Source organism: Musa acuminata, chromosome BXJ2-4, assembly GCF_036884655.1.
Source record: "Musa acuminata AAA Group cultivar baxijiao chromosome BXJ2-4, Cavendish_Baxijiao_AAA, whole genome shotgun sequence".
NCBI classification, from domain to species: domain Eukaryota; kingdom Viridiplantae; phylum Streptophyta; class Magnoliopsida; order Zingiberales; family Musaceae; genus Musa; species Musa acuminata.
In genome coordinates, this window is record NC_088341.1 from 40,157,097 (window position 1) to 40,176,122 (window position 19,026).

At 36.0% G+C, this 19,026-nt stretch overlaps 2 protein-coding genes across 3 annotated transcripts; one reads left to right on the forward strand and one right to left on the reverse strand.

Annotated features, from left to right (window-relative positions):
- Window positions 1-830: 830 nt before the first annotated feature.
- On the reverse strand, window positions 831-5,824 carry LOC135610859 (pentatricopeptide repeat-containing protein At3g09040, mitochondrial-like). Of its 2 annotated transcripts, XR_010486352.1 has the most exons (2): window positions 2,270-5,824; window positions 831-1,098 (listed from the first exon to the last, which is right to left on the reverse strand). XR_010486352.1 is itself a non-coding variant. In XM_065105846.1 (1 exon), exon 1 carries the CDS (start codon window positions 5,781-5,783, stop codon window positions 2,676-2,678), a length of 3,108 nt encoding a protein of 1,035 aa, XP_064961918.1. In that variant the 5' UTR covers window positions 5,784-5,824; the 3' UTR covers window positions 1,631-2,675. The 2 variants fall into 2 exon arrangements, 1 of the variants encoding a protein (XP_064961918.1); XM_065105846.1 differs by lacking the exon at window positions 831-1,098 and having other exon boundaries at window positions 1,631-5,824.
- Window positions 5,825-6,733: 909 nt separating this feature from the next.
- Window positions 6,734-19,017, forward strand: LOC103983029 (FAM10 family protein At4g22670). The gene is made up of 11 exons (XM_009400162.3): window positions 6,734-6,955; window positions 7,026-7,095; window positions 15,114-15,263; window positions 15,369-15,456; window positions 15,534-15,614; window positions 15,715-15,779; window positions 16,964-17,104; window positions 17,188-17,304; window positions 17,381-17,581; window positions 17,670-17,727; window positions 18,730-19,017. The coding sequence occupies exons 1-11, from the start codon at window positions 6,846-6,848 to the stop codon at window positions 18,825-18,827; spliced, it is 1,179 nt and encodes a 392-aa protein (XP_009398437.2). The 5' UTR covers window positions 6,734-6,845; the 3' UTR covers window positions 18,828-19,017.
- Window positions 19,018-19,026: the final 9 nt, after the last annotated feature.

The following is a 19,026-nucleotide window of genomic DNA, read 5'->3' on the forward strand; positions in this document are numbered from 1 at the left end:
ACATATGCTCATTCTACTGATATGTCAATTTTCCTATGACATTCACTCTTTTGGTGTAATATTTGATCCTTTTAATACGATGCTCGAACCTTTAGCATAAAGTTCGATTTTTGACACGTCGACCAATCCTCCGATTCAATATCTAATTTTTGACATGATGAATTTTCAACATAACGTTCTGCTTTCTTACTTAATAGTTGGCTTTTTGTGGTTCGGGTCCGTGATCAAAATATTTCATTTGTTAATTATCTTAAAAATATATCAGTCTAATAAACTCATCAGTTAGTTTCATAATTAAAATTCAAGATTCAACAAAGACCTCTACCTTACTCTATCTAATAATGAAAAGAATCTAACCAAGTGAGATTCTAGAACATGTTAATAACATGCCACATCAATTATCAAACAGAACAAAGCGATTATCGAGCATACCAAATTAGTTAGACATTTAGATATTATAATTTAAATTGATGGTTATAAAATTTAATATTATATGGAACGATCTTTTAAATATATTTTTATTTGAAACAAGCTAAATAAATATTTACGAGCATGCTTGTAAGCACAGAGTAACTTGACCGTCAGAAACATTTTTACCATGAGATAGACATAAATGTCCGCCAATACCAAGAATGTCATTACTAAACAGGGGAAATCGGAAAACCTTTATGTGAGCGAGCACAATATTTGGATTCATTTTTATAACAGCAACGTCGTTTAATGTTGGTTCTTGTGCTAACAAGAGAAAGTTTACATATATATATATATATATATATATATTTATTTATTTGAAAAGGAAGTAAGCTTAGTTGGAAAGCGAGCAACAATAGCATCATGTACATTGCAACATAAAGGAGATATAGTTTATGAGTAATGTTAAAGAAAGGTAATGTAGGTGATGTTAGTCACTGAGAATTACTTTAAAACAGAAGTAATATTAAAGAAAATAGCTTCTAAAAACCAAAGGAACAACATACGTCAAACGTTGAATCTTGGAGATGGACCTTCTTGAGAACTTCCAAACCATAAACGGAGTGGATGCTCTACATCGACCAACATTGATTTCCAAGGAAGAATTGCCACCTCTAATAATGAATCCTGATCACAATCAAGATAAGAAGGTTACATGAAGAAGAAAGTGATCGTTGGTAAAGACGATAGTTTTACGACCTAAGACCTTGCAGTTGATCTGACGGTTAATCAATGGTTTTTCTTCTTGAAAATTAAAAAGCATAGTAATTTTAATCAAATAAATCTGTATTCACATTTATGATATGTTTTGCGTTTATCCGCCAATGCACACAGATAAACGACAAAAAGCAAGATATGTTAGTGACCATAATATGTCCTATATGTATAGTAGTATATCATAAACGGGCATAAATGTATAAGTTTACATGTATAAGGCAAATTGTCAATTTGAGCAACAAATTCTATTTGATATGATTTGTCAATGCTGATCAATGTCTCTACCATTGTATATGTCATAAGAGCATATGTTATTTTTTTTTAGTTGTTGTTTTACTGAAAGGAGAATAACTTTTCAGTATTTTTTATAAATAATAAATGATGAAGACCAAATTTGACCATAATACTTTACCAACAGTCAAGATAGACATCGACTAAGTCATAATAGAGAGTCCAAGCGAAGCATCAATTATGTCGAAGAATATTCTACAACAAAGATTGATTATGAAATTCATGTCACCAAAATGATGAGGCAAACCCCAAATCAACACAAAAGTAAGGTTACTAAGATCGACACCATATCCCATTTAGAATTGAACTAAATTGAAACTAACACATATTTTAAATGTAAAAACAACTCGAAAACTATGATATTGTTGTGTTGTCGATGCTACCATCATTACTCGGTCATTTTGCCTCCATTCTTTATGATGATCACCACCCATCTCATCCCCATTGTTGTTGATGCCATCACTCACCACCATCACCCTTATTACCACCACAATCATCACACAGCTACCACACAGTTACTATCATTACCACAATCATCTTGTAGCCACTACCACAACTATATCATAATATCACCATCATTGCAATCGATACCATCTTTAGTGTGTCAATACCATTGTTATCACCACTAACACCTCAACAACCTCTACCATCAAACACATCATTACTACCATTGTCATCATCTCATTTTGCCATTGTCACCACTCCCACCATCACCACAAATTGAGGAGATGAAAATGAATGAAGATAAAGTTTTCAAGTAAAAAAATCTACTTAATTAAGATATACATACTCTTAATCTCTTCTTGGATTTCCATGTATCAAGGTGCTCCATAATAAAATTATTTCACTTGAAAATGAGGAGTCATGAAATTTTCATGAGGCTCCTGCTGCTAATGTAGTTTTCAGAAAAATAATCCCATAAGCTGTGGCTTTTTTCGAAACTCCAACACTTAATTTTCAGGTTTCGCAATGTCACCCTCTAAAAATCACGTGAAACTTATCTCCCTCGTATCATAGGTGATGTCTTGAAAAACCATTTGACTCAGAATTTGGTCCCGATGGCTGCTTAACAGAACACATTTAACTGGACTTCCTCATATTGCTTTGTAACCATATTCTCCATGGCTCTTTCTAATTCAAGGCAGAACCACATATATGGACCTCGGTGAACTACAAGGCAAATGATAAAAGGGATTTTATCCAAAAACTTCACCAAGAGAAAGTGAATCAACATAATAATCTTCTTTCATTTCTGCAGTCAAATGCTTCAGAGTGCCACAGATTTCGATAGCATCTGGATGCAATTTGTCTCCTGCAACAAATGAGACAGTTTCTTTTCCAACAGTAATCCAACTAAATCCAGGTAACTTCCTCACTCCTCTTTCTTGCATTGCTTTTCTCATCATCTTAGCCCTGCTCCAATCACCAGATGCAGAATATATATTAGAGAGTAATATATAAGGAGAAGAGTTTAGCGGATCCAATTCAATGAGTTTATCTGCTGCTCGCTTCGCCCTTGTTTCATCACCATGCATTCTGCAGGCTGCAAGCAGTGTAGCCCAGATCACACCATCGGGTTCAAATGGTAGTTCATCGATGAGTTCCTCAGCCTCGTTAAGATAACCACTGCGGCCAAGGAGATCAATCATGCAAGCATGGTGATCAACTCTTGGAGTAATTCCATACTTTGTAGTCATCGAACCAAAGATACTATGGCCTTTGGAGACCAGGCCTGCATGACTACATGCCGTAAGGACACCAAGAAATGTGATGTCATCAGGCTTTATTTGTAATTGCTCCATTTGCTGAAAGAGCTCAAGAGCTTCTTCAGCATACCCATTTTTCGCAAAACTGACTATCATAGAATTCCATGAGATGATGTCTTCTTTGTTCCCTAACTCCTGGAACACTTGAAGAGAAGCTCCCACTTCACCGCATTTGGAATACATGTCTATAAGACCACTAGTTGTGTGTTCATAGGAACCAAAGCCAGTTCGGATGATGAGGCTGTGGACCATTTTACCATTTCTTAAAGCAGCCAAGTCAGCACAAGCTTTCAAAACACTGGCCAAGGTGGATTCATCTGACTTCACATTGTAACTACGCATATCATGAAAGAGAAGCAACGCATCATCACTGTAACCAATTTGTGCATGTCCTGAAATGATTGCTGTCCATAATACCATGCTCTTTCTTTCAGGCATCTCCCAGAAGAGCTTTTTGCCATCTTCGATTTCTCTGGAGTTCAGATACATGTCTAAAAGTGAGGTTCCTAAATATGAACTATCATATAGAAGGCCAGACTTGAGTAAGTGCCCATGCACTTGTTTCCCCATGATTAATCTTGAAGGCTGAGAACAAGCAGGAAGGATGCTTGAAAATGTGAACTCAGAAGGCTCCAAGTTTTCAACCTGCATTTTCCTAAACATCTCTAATGCTTCCTCCTCATTGTTGTTTTGAACAAGACCAGCAATCAGCGCATTTGTTGAGACGACACTCCTTTCATGCATCTGTCTGTAGACTCTCTTGGCAGCTTCAATTTCTCCATGTTTTGAATAGAAGTCAACAAGCGAGCTTGCCACATAAAGATTTGAACTGAAACTAGATTTGATAGAACAGCAATGAATCTGCTTTCCTTTCTCAAAAGCTTGTAGATTAGAGCAAGCACTTATAACACTAGCAAAGGATATCTCATCAGGCTGCACCTCATCCATCAACATCCTATGAAACAGACTGAACGCATCATTCTCTTCTTCATTATGCACAAGCCCAACTATGATTGCATTCCATGAAACAATGTCTCTGTTAGGTATACATTCAAATTGCCTTCTTGCATCACTGAGCTCTCCACATTTAGCATACATATCTAAAATTGCATTCCCTACAAACAAACTGGCCACAAACTTATTCTTGACTGTAAAAGAATGTAACTGCCTACCCAAGTTAAGATTCTCCAAGCTAGCACAGGCACCAAAAACACTAACAAAAGTGAACTCATCAGGTTCAAAATCAAGCATTTTCATCTCAGAAAACAAGAGCATGACTTCTTCTGCATACCCATTCTGTATGTATCCACCGAGCATTGCATTCCACATAACGATGTTCTTTGCATCCAAGAAATCAAACACTTTCCTTGCATCTTCTATTTGAATACATTTAGCATATAGGTTCACCAAAGAACTCCCGACGAAAACATTTGAATCCAGACCAAACCTAATTGCCTCAGAATGCACTTGCTGGCCTTCAGTTAGGGCCATGAGGTTGGCAGCAGCACTCAACACACTTCCTATAGTCGAGCGAGTGGGCTCAACATCCCTTCCTCTCATTTCTTTGAAAAAACTAAGAGCTTCAACCTCATGCCCATGTTGAGCATGACCGGAGATCATCACATTCCAAGCTACAGTGTTTGGCAAAGGCATCTGCCAGAATAAGGCTTGTGCATCGTTGAGCCTTCCCAAACTCAAAAGTGCAGTTATAGTGGTCACAAGTGCAACCTGGTCAGGTACATCCCCCATCTTCTCCATTTTCGCAAACAGTTCCACCGCTTCATAACACATACCAATCCGAGCATAGCCGGCAATCATATTAGTCCAGGAAACGATGTCAGGGCTATTGATTCCATCGAAAACTTTGCGTGCATCAGCGACGCAGTCGCATTTCGAGTACATATCAATCAAAGACCCCTCGCAGAAAGAACTGGACTCAAACCCCGTCTTCACAACATCACAGTGCACCTGTTGGCCGAAAACAAGACCCGTTAACCGGGCGCAAGCAGAGAGCGCGATCGCAAAGCCAAACTGGTCCGGCTGCGCGCCGGCGAGTCGCATCGAACGGAACGAGTGCAAAACCTCGTCCGGCAGCCCATGGCGCGAGTGGGCAGAGAGGACCGAGTTCCATGCGGCCGCGTCCCGCGCCTCGAGGCGGTCGAAGACCCTTCGGGAGTAGCAGACGTGGCCGCACTTGGAGTAGGCATCTACGAGGGCGTTACCGACGGCTCCGGACAGCCGGAGTTCGAGCTTGAGGACCCGCGCGTGCAAGGTCTTGCAGCTCTTTGAGAATCGATCTCTAAGGGGCGTTTCGTCGAACGGGTGATGGGAACCAAAGAGAACCGCTTGTTTGGAGAGCGATGTGAGGAGATTGGTGTAGATTTGAGGGTCGGCAAGTATCGGGCGATAAGTGGCGTTGAGCTCAAAGTTTGGAATAGTGGGAGTTGAGAAGAGGGAGGAAGCTGAGGCGTAGGGTGTGGCTTTGGCTTTGGCTTCCGGCGTTAATGAGCGTTTCAGAGCGCGTGTTGTGGGATGCATCTAACTGTGATGGTAAGCACTGTGAGAGCGTTACATAGCATTGGCTTCATATCTTCCATATGTTAGAAACATTATTAATCTACCTCTATTTAAAATTTATCTTTATTATGCTGCATACTTCTCTTTATATTCCTTCAAAATAATGTTTGATTGTTGACTTCTAAATTCATCAATTATAATTTTTTTTAAATAGTTGGCCATTATTTTGGCAAAATATATGATTAAAAATATTCCACAAACATAAATAATATGATTAAAACATTATAAATTAACAATATTTTGATTATTTATGAAAAGTGAAGATCTCTAAAACTGGAAAATTCTTAGAAAATAGAGAGATGCCCCTTCATCATATTTCCCAAAGGTGTTCCATCTTTTTATAATCTCTTAAATATCATTGATATGATATTATAATATTTTTTATTTTTATTGAACCGATCTATTGAATGAATCCATTCATTGATTTTGGACCAATTCAAAGGATGAACTGTAAGTCTAATTTTTCAATTATAATATTTTTAAATAAATTTATAATATTTTTAAAAGCACTGTAAGCCTCCGAAATGAAAGAAAGTCTTTTTATTTCTACTTAGAGTATTTTTTTAGATAAGCTTATTATGTTAGAGGCCAAAAAATATTACATTAAAAAATATTATAACCGACAAGCTTCCTTGTTTGGTTGTTATTGTTTCTGTTATTGGAGCTCTATTTTTATATACTAGTTAACTTTTATTAATTTTTGAGTTAATTTATTTAATTATAATATTTCTGAATAAGCTTATAGTGTGATGAAGTGTAAAAAAAAATATAATAATTGAAGGTAATTATTAGTATACAAAACAGCCCCACGGATCTATGGATTTACGATTTCACCCAACCTTCGCCCACGGTTTCTTTATTCTCCTAAACCGCTTCACAAGGCCCAACGCCAACGCGCTCGGAAGCTACTAGAAGCCGGTGGGTGCGTTCTAAATCCCTCTACAAAAAGTGCCCTCGGATCGATACCCTCTTCTTGTTCGCCTCACTTCCTCGACCACTCACCCTCTCGTTGACGGCGGCGTAATGGATGCGGCCAAGGTGAAGGAGCTGCGACTGTTTGTGGAGCAGTGCAAGAAAAACCCCGCCGTCCTTGCCGATCCTTCGATCGCCTTCTTCCGCGACTACCTCGAGAGGTAAAACGTCCCTTTTTCATTTGTGATTCGTCGGACCGATGTCTGAACCCGGCGCTTGTTCTGCGTTTAGTTTGGGCGCGAAGCTTCCTTCGACGGCTTACAAGACCGGAGCGTCACCCCATTCGTGTGCATGCGAGGGGGTATAGTCTGCTAACCCTCTTCCTTTTTCTTTTTTCTATTTGTTTGTGGTGATATACGTTTGTCCGTCAGATTCTTCCTATTTCTCGATTGTTTGATTTCTCTTCAAATCGGTTAGGTTTCTGATATTTAAAGCTTTTGGTACCATAGAGTATTGTCATTGCTTATCTGGAACTTGATGAGGACTATGTTGCTTGGATCTGTGATGACCTACCACAATCAAGTTTTTAGTAGCTAATTTCTAATGATATGCCCATATCATAGCAGTTCAAATTGGAGAATTAATGTTTGATATATGGAATCCTTTGGGAGGCCTGGTAAATTTGTCTCTCTTTGTAAGAATACTTAGTCTGTAAATTCTTCCACCACAGCGAACATTGGTTTATGGATTTAGGTAGCTATCTAGCCATGTGAACTGTCACGTTGGTGATTTTATATACGATCCAAATGAGAGTAACCTATTGGGAGCACCACAAGCTAATCACCTTTGCATAACAAGAGATGCATAAGATTTTAAAGAATGATGGAATTTAAATAACGAGGCTTATTATTTAAATATGTTAATGTATGTACCTGAAGTAGCAACAGTTTGGTGATTTTGCAATGTGGTGATAGGCACAAGTGGCTGTGTGGAAAAGAGTGGAAACAAGAGGAAGGGGAGAAGAGGAGTCATAATAAACAAGATCCACGCCACAGTTGTCTACTATATTGAGTAAGCATGTAGGGAATCTTTGAGTTGTTTCCTCATAAAACTTAAAGTGGCAAACAATCATGATACAAATTCTTGTTTTGATTCTTTTACGGTGAAATGTTAAAGGCTGTTCGAGTCACCTTGCTAGTGAAACCTTTGCAAGTATTGAAGAACACCTACATGTAGAATTAAAATAGAAGAAATGGACTTTCATGTTGTTTGCGTAAATTGGTTATATCCAGGGCATATTAAGTGCCTGGGCAGGTGTATAGGCTGTTATAACAACATTCAGGATTTTATCAGGATTAACCAAACATCTTTACAAACATTACTTATAAAATCTATCCTTTAAATCTGTCCCTTCAAATTTGAATATTTTAATTCCAAGGGCACCATGGAATTTCTGTATCCTGAATTTGCACATTTCAATGCATGAATTTCTGTATCCTGAATTTGCACATTTCAATGCATATGTAAATGCTTGAAATTCTTTGATCAATCACAAAATTTTATCCTTACTTGTGGCAGTTATCATATGTGGCTACAATGACATTTTAAGTACACAATCACCACATTGTGTATCATGATGGAATATAAAGAAGCATGAATGATGCGAGTGCACTCTGAAATGCTTGATATTTGCGAACCACAATAAGTGGTTGTCTGGTGGTGGGGAGCAATTAAGTCTACTCTTTTATGCACAGCCCACACTATTCCAGGAAATGAAGTGTGCATGTAGGAACTAATCAGGAACCTGCATGAAGAAGATTAACATACTGCATTTTCATCCCATTAGGGTGGCTTAGGGGGCAAAGTGACATCAAGTACATCCTTGATAATATTGGCCTATTCTTACAGTTCTCATGTCCATGTTTGTTCCGGCCTCTTTGTTATTGTTAAAACCTCTTGATAGTAAGCAAATAGTGATGGAAGGTTATCAAATACAGTATAAAGATCTGTTTTTAGTGGAGAACATGACTTAAGTTCAGTAGAAATAGCTGATAGTTAAAATTCAAGGAAATCATTGTAAGATGGAGAATCAGATTGTTCAAAAGGAAAATGCCGATTTACTTGTACCATATTCTCTTCAAATGTTCAAATAAACTTTGATTCTCTTGGCTGATTTTTTGTGCTTTACAGGTTATACATTGTGGCTTCTGATCAAATCAAGTAATCAGCAAGCTCAATCAGAATTCAAAAATTCCAGCAGTCAAATTCAATAAATTAATAAATATAAGATTCACTACTTTGTCAAAGAAAAGACCATAAAAGGCTCTATGTCTTGTGGAAAGACAACAGGAAATCCATATTTAACAAGTTTCATGAGGAGAGGTTATATGATGTATACTTGTATATACAGTAGGACCTAAGCATGATAAAAAAGGATTAAAGATGGATGATAATTGAGTTCGGTGGCTAGAAGTAGTAATAAATGTATATTTTCTCATTTTTATAGGAAAGGATACCCTTAAGCCTTTGAAACTAGAACAATTGAGAAGATAGGGAGCAAATGTATAGCAACATAAGTTTCAAACATATGATTTATGTTGTGTATTGGCCATCAATACCATTCAAAGAAATATTGGAGAGATATTCTATATTGAACTGCAAAATTTGACATAACTGATGATGGAATAAATGCCAACACTTCAGAATTAATTTGAACCATTAACAAAAATAAAATAGATTGGAAACTTTTGACCCACAACAGTCAATTTTGATTGGAAGTTGTACAATATTGCTGTGAAGCAGTGGATGTATGTAAAAGCTTCTCGATGATACACTAATTTAATATATTACTGTAATTGAATTTATTTCCAATATGATATCTGGTAAATGGTAATTATAACAATCAATAAAAAATGGAGTAGCCTAGTTGATACTTGAGCTGATTTTATGTGGGAACTGGTGATGTGGACCAACCTCGACAGATGTTGGGAACATGGATTACAATACCTTGAGAAAATTCAGGATATTGGGAATCATGTTGGGCAGTGAATTTTGATTTGAATATCTAGATTGAGTTCAATCGTGTAGGCTGATATTTAGAACGATGCAAATTCAACTTTTAGTTTTTTTTTCCTGAACAATAAGTTTCATATCCTATTAAAAATTATATATCATCCTATTAAGTATTTACTTTTAGTTTGTAATGTAATTGAAGCATTTATGTACATCAAATGATCTGAACTATGCAAGAGAAGAATCTCATAGCACATGTGTGTTGATGTTGGTGTCTTGTACAAAACAAGTAGCTATTTGCCTACTTCCATTATTTGTGATTTTTGTTGTTTGGAGAAGAATCTTAAAACCTGATGTTGATTGTCTTTGTGTTAAGTTCAAATAAAAAAACTTTAACATGTTCATGGGAGTTAATGCCTTTGCATTGTTCTGTCACACATTTAAAGACAATATCCTAGTTAATTTGTTTACTTTATTTGTATCCTTGTTGCTAATTATTCTTTTTTGGCTCAATGCATTGAAAATCTAATTTTGATATCTTGTTTGTTGTCTTGCTAAGTTACATGAACTATTTAGCTCTTATGTGTGCCATGTTATGAACATTTGAGATAATTATTTGGAATGCACTACCTAATAACAATTGGACACTTGTGATTACGTGATAGGTTAAATTTACCAACTGTTTGGTAATTTTTCATGGTGCTCATAGGATTTAGTTAGCTGATTTTACCACCTGTGTCCTCAGAGTAGTATTATGTGACCATTAGCTTTATAAAACAAAGTTCCAATTTTATGTACTTTGCATGACAACTTTTGTTTTTTAGAAAATAAGATGCTTTCCATTACTGAAGAAACATGCCAAGGGATTAGCTGGATAGCCTATCACCTCATATCTTCTCAGCTTGCACACCTTATTCGAGCCATACAGATTCTCAAAGCCGGGTGGTAGATCCATGTATACTTCTTCCCTTAGTTCTCCATTAAGAAAGACATTTTTCACATCTAATTGATGTAAAAGTCATTCAAAATTAGCTGCAAGAGATAACAATACTCGAATACAACCGCAACAAATGTTTCTTGGTAGTCAATACCATATGTTTGAGTAAATCCTTTTGCGATCAATCTGATTTGGTATCTTTCAATAGAATCATCTATCGTTTATTTAACAGTAAACACCCATTTGTATTCCATTGGTTTCTTCCCCTTTGGTAGATGTACCACACTTTAAGTTTTATTCTTTTGAAGAGCTCTCATCTCCTCCATAATTGCCTCTCTCCATTCTGGAATTAATAGAGCTTCTTGTATAATTTTTGGAAGTTCTAAACTAGATAAGTGAGTTGTAAAAGCTTTAAAGGCTATAGACAATCTATAATATGACACATATTTAGATATAGGATGCATCAAACAAGATCTAATTCCTTTTCTAATGACAATGGGAATATCAAGATCCGAGGAAGGAATATAGTTACTTGAGTCTATGTTTGGATTACTATCGGTTCAGACTGTTGGTAGTACTTTGGAGGGTGAACATCGATCTTTCCTAGATTTTGTTGTCTTGAATACACACGAAGCTCAAGTGCAATCATAGTGATATCTCCCCCTGATCTAGATTGTTAAATAGCATGTTGTGGCATTGGAGATTTGGGTTGTGGTGTTGGAGATTTGGATTCAGGAGTATCGATGTGACTAGTTAGTTGTTGGCTAGGTAGGTTTGGTAGAGTGAAAATAGCAGATGAATCTGATAAGGATATAGGGATTGGTAGAGACAGTCCCCAAAAACAATCTTCTTGATAGAATTCTCTCTCTGAAGATGAATTTTTTGGAAATATGTTTGGTTTTAAGAAAATGTGACATCTATAGTGACAAATATTTGTTTCTATATAAGATTATAACATTTGTAGCCCTTTTGAGTCAGGGAGTAGCCAATGAACACACACTTTAATGCACAAGGTTCAAGCTTACATCGATGATGATTATGAATATGAATAAATGCAATGCACCTAAATATCTTTGGTGGAAGAGAGTTAAACAGTTTCACGTGTGGATGAATAGAAGATTAATGATCAAGTGGTGTTTGAAAATTAAACATTCTGATAGGCATTCAATTAATCAAATATGAAAGAGTAAGAATGATATTCTTCCAAATATATTTAGGAACATAAGTGGTAAATAAGAGAGTGTGCTACTTCAAGTAGGTGTATATTTTTTTATTCTGCAATACCATTTTGTTGAGGGCTATTAATATATGAAGACTGATGAATTATTTCATGCTCTAATAAGCAGGAACTAAGAATGGTATTAAAGTATTCTCTACCATTGTCAGTTCTTAAAACTTGCATTTTTGCTTGGAATTGATTTTAGATCATCATTTGAAAGTTCTTGAAAGTCCTTTTAGCATCAGATTTTTTTTTAAGAGGTAAACCCAACATACTCTTGTATGGTCATCAACAAATGTTATAAACCACTTAGTTCCAGACAGATTTGTCACTTTAGAAGGACCCCAGATGTCACTATGTATAAGAAGAACTGGTTCGGATTTTTTGTAAGGCCGAGAAGGAAAAACAGTGTTTAGCAAATTGACAAATTTCACATTGAAATAGTAAAGTATTCTTATTTTTGAACAATGAAGCTAAAAGTTTTTACAAATAAGAAAAGCTTTGGTGGCCTAGGCTCTAGTGCCACAACATTATTTCACTACTAGTAGGAGTGTTACTATTTATTGTCAATTGAGTTTGTCCATTCCAAGTAGTGTCATCTTCAAGATAGTAAAGTCGTTCACTCTCTTGAGCATTGCCAATCCTCTTCCCTGAATAAAGGTCCTAAAGTTCATAGTGAGAAGGAAAGAATTTAGCAACACAATACAAATCCTTTGTGAGTTTGCTAATAGACAAGTTACAAGACAGGTTGAGAACATAAAGCACAAAATTTAATACAAAGGAACCTGAAATTGCAATCATGGCTTTTCCTGCTATAGAAGAAAGTGATCCATCAACAACTTTTATTTTAGAGTTTCCAGGACAAGGTGTGTAGGAGAATAACAAGTGTGAAAGGCTAGTCATATGGCCTGTTGCACTTGAATTTATGATCCAAGAAGCCTTAAGACCAAAAGAAGTTGACAAAGCTATGAAACAATTACCTTTCTTGGCGAAAGAGCAAGATGACGAAAGAGAAGGATTAGGATTTTGGAACTGGTTCAAAAACTTAAACAATTGCTCAATTTGTTCCTTACTGAACAAAGGCATTTCGACTCCTTCAAAGGTGGTGGCAGATTGATTGTCTACTCGAAATCCTTGGATAATAGCCTTATATCGAACTCGATTGTTCTTCCAGTTTGTTGGTTTTCCATATATCTTCCAGCAAGTTTCTCGTGTGTCTTGGTTTATTGTAAAAATCCACAGATACTTTGTTTTTATCATCTCCCTTTGATTACATATATAGTATTAGTAGAATAATTAATTTTAGCTGTCATAATAATTGCAGAATTTTCTGCAACCATAGATGGAGTGGAAGATCTCATCATGACTTGTCTTTTACTTTCCTCCCTCCTAACTTTGGATAACATAACTTGGAGAGATGGCAATGAATCTTTCCCAATATCTTTCCATGAACTTCATCTAGTTCTTTTGTTTAAACCTGCCAAAAAATTGAAAGGCTCCATCCCTCTCAAGTATTTTTGATGTATCAAGCACTATTAGTAGCACATAACCATTCAAAGCTATAAAAAAATATTAAGCTCTTGCCAGAGTGTCAAGGTATTGAAGTATTTTGTAACACTAGTATTACCTTGTTTAAGCTTTCTGATCTTATTTGTAATATCAAATACTGGGGTTGAATTTCTTTTATATGAATATATCTCGATCATAGCTTCCCATAACTCCTTTGCTGTTGGTAAAAACATATATGTTTGGCTTATTTCTGGTCTTATAGAGTTTATCAACCATGATATGATCATAGAATTTTCAGAATCCCATACTTCAAACTTGGGATCATCCTCTGCACGTGCTGTTGTTGATTTGATTAAATAATCGATCTTTCTTCTTCTTTGGATATACAACTTTACGAATGGAGACCAACGAAGAAAGTTTTGTCCGTTGAGTTTACATGTTGTAAACAGTAAGGATGGACTGTCACCTAAGTTGTTTGTTGGAGATGGAAGCATCGGTATCATCTTCTCTCCTCCAAACATAGTAGCGTAGGTTCCTCACAAGCAAACAAGGAAGAAGAAATAGTAGGGGCTGATCCGGAGAGTGACAGAATAGAGGAAAAGACCTTCAGCAATTAAGGCTGAAAGAAAGAAGAAAAATGATTCTTATAGGAACCAATATCTGGTACCATGAAAATAAGAGAATATAATTTTTCTCATTCATTGATCTTTTCTGTATACAAAGGAAGACATATATAGGTTGATTAAAACCTGTACATATACAACTAAGGAAATTGATTATATTGATTCTATATAATATTTCATTCTGATTCATTTCCTATAATATGGGCTGATTTGATATTGATTGAGAATCCTTAACTTAGATACTAATTGATTTGATACTAATTTATTTCCTTAATTATGGGATTATAAAATCTCTTAATTATGAGATTCAGAATCCTTTATTAATGGGATTTTCTACACATTAATTGTGACAATCAAATTTGCTTTAGTAACCATCTGATTACATCTGTTCGTGATACATACAAGCGCATAAAAGTCCATATTGTGGATGGATAAGTGGTCCTGTCACCCGAGACTTGTCAAAAAGAATGCTTAGCCTTCCCCACATGTCTTTCTATCCTTCTGCATCTATCCTTAGCATGTGAAGGATGCTATGTGGTTTCAGAAGTATATGTCTGAGCAGAATAACATTTGTAGTTGGCTCTAGATATTTCAATTATAATTCATAATCATTGTTTGACAAAATCTGCTATTTGGCTTTTCAAGTTCACTGATTCTTGGCTTGAGTTTATTTTATCATATAACAATGTGTAAATTGGGTCAGCTTCCCAAGTCCTTGAAATTAGTATGTTTTTTGTTTTGAGGGAGAATAGGAAAAGATCTTTTGCCAAGAAGTGCATGGCAACAATTCTTTAAGTAACTTTTCCATGACATGGATATCATCTAACACCTTGTTTTTTTATGAGTATGCTATTATTTATATATCTTTCTTCCTTTTGGTTACACGAACTGATCAACCATTGAAGCAATGATTAAAATTCTGAACTATGAGTCTCCAACTGGTTGCCTATCGGACTAGCATGACAAATTTTATACCATTATTGAAAAGTAACATAATTCCTTTTTTTTTTTTGTTACTTTTACTCAGATTGTCACTCTTGATCTGTAGCTTTAGTTTTGATAACCAACACCCATTGCAGAAAGGCCCACTGGTGGATGAAATAGATGAGGATGATTTTGATGCAAAAGATTCTCCTCAAGTAGACCATGAATCTGATGATGAAATTATTGAATCTGACATTGAGCTGGAAGGAGAAATTGTAGAAGCTGATAATGATCCTCCTCAAAAGGTAAGTGTATATGAATATCATGTTAACTTCTTATTGTTATGATTAAGTTATTATTACAACCAAGTTATATTAGTAGAGGCATTATCTTGTTCTGCTGTCTTGTAGATGGGAGATCCATCTGTTGAAGTAACGGATGAAAATCGTGATGTCTCTCAAGAGGCTAAGGGTAGAGCTATGGAAGCAATTTCCGAAGGTATTACAAAATGTTATATAAATTGGTATTTCTAAGGCTGACTATTATTACTATCACTTGTTTTGCCTAATTTAAAGGGAGATTTGAGGAGGCTATTGAGCATCTCACAGAGGCAATATTATTGAACCCAACATCAGCAATAATGTATGCTACTAGAGGTAAGTGCAAAATCAAATTATCAGTTGTACAGTACCTTTTTATAGCACTGCTGCTTTGGAGGTAGTTTAACTTGGTACATTGTTTGATCACTCTCTGTAGCATCTGTGTATATCAAGATGAAGAAACCTAATGCTGCAATCCGTGATGCAACTGCTGCTTTAGAGGTAGTTCAATTTTCATACTTTTGATTGCTCGTAACATTACCCTTTTTTTTTTCAAATGCTTGATTTTGTATGCTGACTTCTAGAAAACATTGTCTCTAATAAAGGAAGGCAACAAAAACACAAAGCATATGCATGTACTTAAATAGTTTAACTTTTACTAAAATAGGGTGCATAAGTGCAATAATGGGAATTATGTGAGCTTATATTGAAAACAATAAACTTAAATGGTTGGGGCATTATGACTTGTTGTATTAAACTACAAAATGAAGAAAAGTAAATTGACAACAAGAAAGTAGTGGAGATAAATCTCTGGAGTTGCACATCAAGTTGGTAGCTTCTTAGAACTTTTTGATTATGCGAAAGAGAGAACGAGAGATGATGTTTCTCTTGGAAGCTTCAGTTGCATAAAGTTTTTCACTAAAGAAAATAACCTAGGCAGTCCTTATTTGATAGGCCTGTTACATCAGATCTGTATTTAAATATGCTGTTTACATCATGATCCCTTCTTTTGGATCAATGTCCATTATGGGGTAATTGAGGGTCTGAAAGTTGAAATAGTTAATTTGTACATAAAAGTAAATTGATTTCTTAATTCATACATGTCGAAGATAAGTGCAAGATTGTATATATAAAGCACCAATTGCATCAATGTTTTGTGGCCATCTTATTGATAGTGGTATATGCATTGGATGTGATTGTTGGTCTCAGAAGCAAATTTTCCCCTAACTGTACACCATCAGATACAATTTTCATGTTGGTGATTGAGATCATAATTAACAATTATGTTCTAGACCTAGAGGTTACTGAAATGGGATTTCAACTTTTTATCATCATTCTGAAACTGCACATACAGAGGACCAATAAATTTTGGGGCTTATTGGAAGATTATATGGAGTTGCTAGTTTGCTGAGTCATCATCTTTTGTGTGCGTTCTTGTGGCATTTACTTCTTGCTCAGACGAAATTATTTGTGCATTATATGCTTCTATAGCTTTGACAGACATTAAATGTTTATCCACAAAGGATTTTAGTTTTTAGTTTAAGATAAGATACTTGAAAACCTTCTCTGCTGGTATTTTCATATGATCTCATTGTGGATTGGTATTTCTCTCAGATCAACCCTGACCCTGCAAATGACTATGCTAGTATTTTCAAATGATCTCATTGTGGATTGGTATTTCTCAGATCAACCCTGATTCTGCAAAAGGCTATAAAACCCGGGGTATTGCTTTTTCTATGCTTGGGAAATGGGAGGAAGCTGCCAAGGATCTGCATGTGGCATCCAAGTTGGATTATGATGAGGAGATAAGTTCTGTGCTAAAAAAGGTAGAGCGTTATGTGCAAGTTTGCTGGCATTCTAATTATGATATTCCAAGAATATATAACATCTGCATGGTGGTCGTATATAGGTTGAACCCAATGCACACAAGATTGAAGAGCACCGTAGAAAGTATGACCGGCTACGGAAAGAGCAAGAGGACAAAAAAGTTGAACGTGAGAGGCAGCGTCGAAGAGCTGAGGCTCAGGTAGTTGGTTTGAACAAGTAAAACTACATTGTTAAGCAACATTTTGCTATATGCCTTAACTTCTATCTTCTCATAGGCTGCTTATGAGAAGGCCAAAAAACAAGAGCAATCATCATGTAGATCATCGGGATGCACACCTGATGAATGCGCTGGAGCCATGCCTGGAGGTTTCCCAGGAGCCATGCCTGGAGGTTTCCCAGGAGCTATGCCTGGAGATTTCCCAGGAGCTGTGCCTGGTTCTGTGCCGGGAAATATTGATATGAGCAAGATTCTGAATGTAAGAATACGATCTATTTTATTTTTCTTGCAATTTCATACGATAATACATTTGCAAATATTCTCGGTTGTTTTACTTTGTGGAGCAGGATCCTGAACTGATGGCAGCCTTTAGTGATCCGGAGATCATGGCTGCTCTTCAAGATGGTAAGTCTCGATTATCGCTATTGTGGTGACTTATTTTTATGTTTTTTTATTATGTTTTTCTTGATTAATGTCATATTAGTTGCTACAATTCAATTGTAGACTCTGTTCGTCCTGAGATATTTACAGTGACAATGTTATTTATAACTGATGAAAGTGATGTCTGCAACTGGGTCTTTAAGTCCATAATTAGACATAAAAGCCCCCGAATCTTGTAAATTGTTTTATGAGCTGCAATTATTTACCATAGTATTTTCTGATTTGTAACAGCCTTTTTGTTTATGAGGATAAGGAACCTTGTAAAGTGCGCTATCCATTTATATACAGATATGCAACATCATCTAATAGGTGATTCTTTTTCTAGAGACGGCCAGTTTTCTGCATCAAAGAAGTCTAGGTTTTAAATGCCTCTGTAGGCTTTTAGCAGCTTAGGTTTCATTTTTAATGTAATGGTTAGTGGTCACCAAGAAGACAGCAAAATTTTCTAAATTTTCTAAATTTAGATGGGTCAAAGGCCTATTTTATAAAAAAGTATCTTGGACAATTCTGATTGGTAGACTGGGCATATCGTTATGTCTGTGATGTCTCTGTCTTGAGTCCAGAAGTGAACACTAGCAGCAACATCTAGTGAAAGCTCTTTAAGGAAATAAATGAACAACTAAAGTTGGTTGAAGTTTACTCTTAAATAGCATATAATTATATCTGCAAATATAAAACATGGGATGATCTGCTTGTTAAAAACCTGATAATGGATAGAAGTTTTGACCGGTGTTGAACTTGTGATTTTTCATTGTTCCACTGAGAGAAATCATGATTTTTTTTTTATTACTTCTGGTACCTTCTATGACCATCTCAAATAGATTGGTGGAAGAGAGATTATAAGGTCTTATTTTCACTTTAGATAATTCATCTGTGTGATTGTAGTTTGTTACTTTATTATCAAGTTAAATGATTTCTCATATCTAAATCTCTCGTTGTATGATCACATTGCTGTTGTTGGTGCAGTGATGAATAACCCAGCAAACTTTGCCAAACACCAAGCAAACCCCAAAGTGGCCCCCGTCATTGCAAAGATGATGGGGAAGTTTGCCGGACCCAAATAGGACTGTCGTCCCTCGAGAAGCTCACTGAAGAAGATGGTCATGGTGGTTCAGACTCGTCAGTAACTAGTTTCTCTTTGAAATTCTACAACCATGCTTATTGGGTGGATTTAATGTAACAGAAGTCTTTTGAATGACCTTCTGTGGTTGGTTCTCTCATAAGATTGAAAAAATTGGTACTTTTAGTGTCTAATTTCCGGGT

Coding starts and splice junctions, on each gene's coding strand:
- LOC135610859 (XM_065105846.1), bottom strand. CDS start 5,783: ATGCATCCCACAACACGCGCTCTGAAACGCTCATTAACGCCGGAAGCC.
- LOC103983029 (XM_009400162.3), top strand. CDS start 6,846: ATGGATGCGGCCAAGGTGAAGGAGCTGCGACTGTTTGTGGAGCAGTGC. Junction 15,264..15,368: donor ATAATGATCCTCCTCAAAAG/GTAAGTGTATAT, acceptor GCTGTCTTGTAG/ATGGGAGATCCATCTGTTGA. Junction 15,615..15,714: donor AATAATGTATGCTACTAGAG/GTAAGTGCAAAA, acceptor CACTCTCTGTAG/CATCTGTGTATATCAAGATG.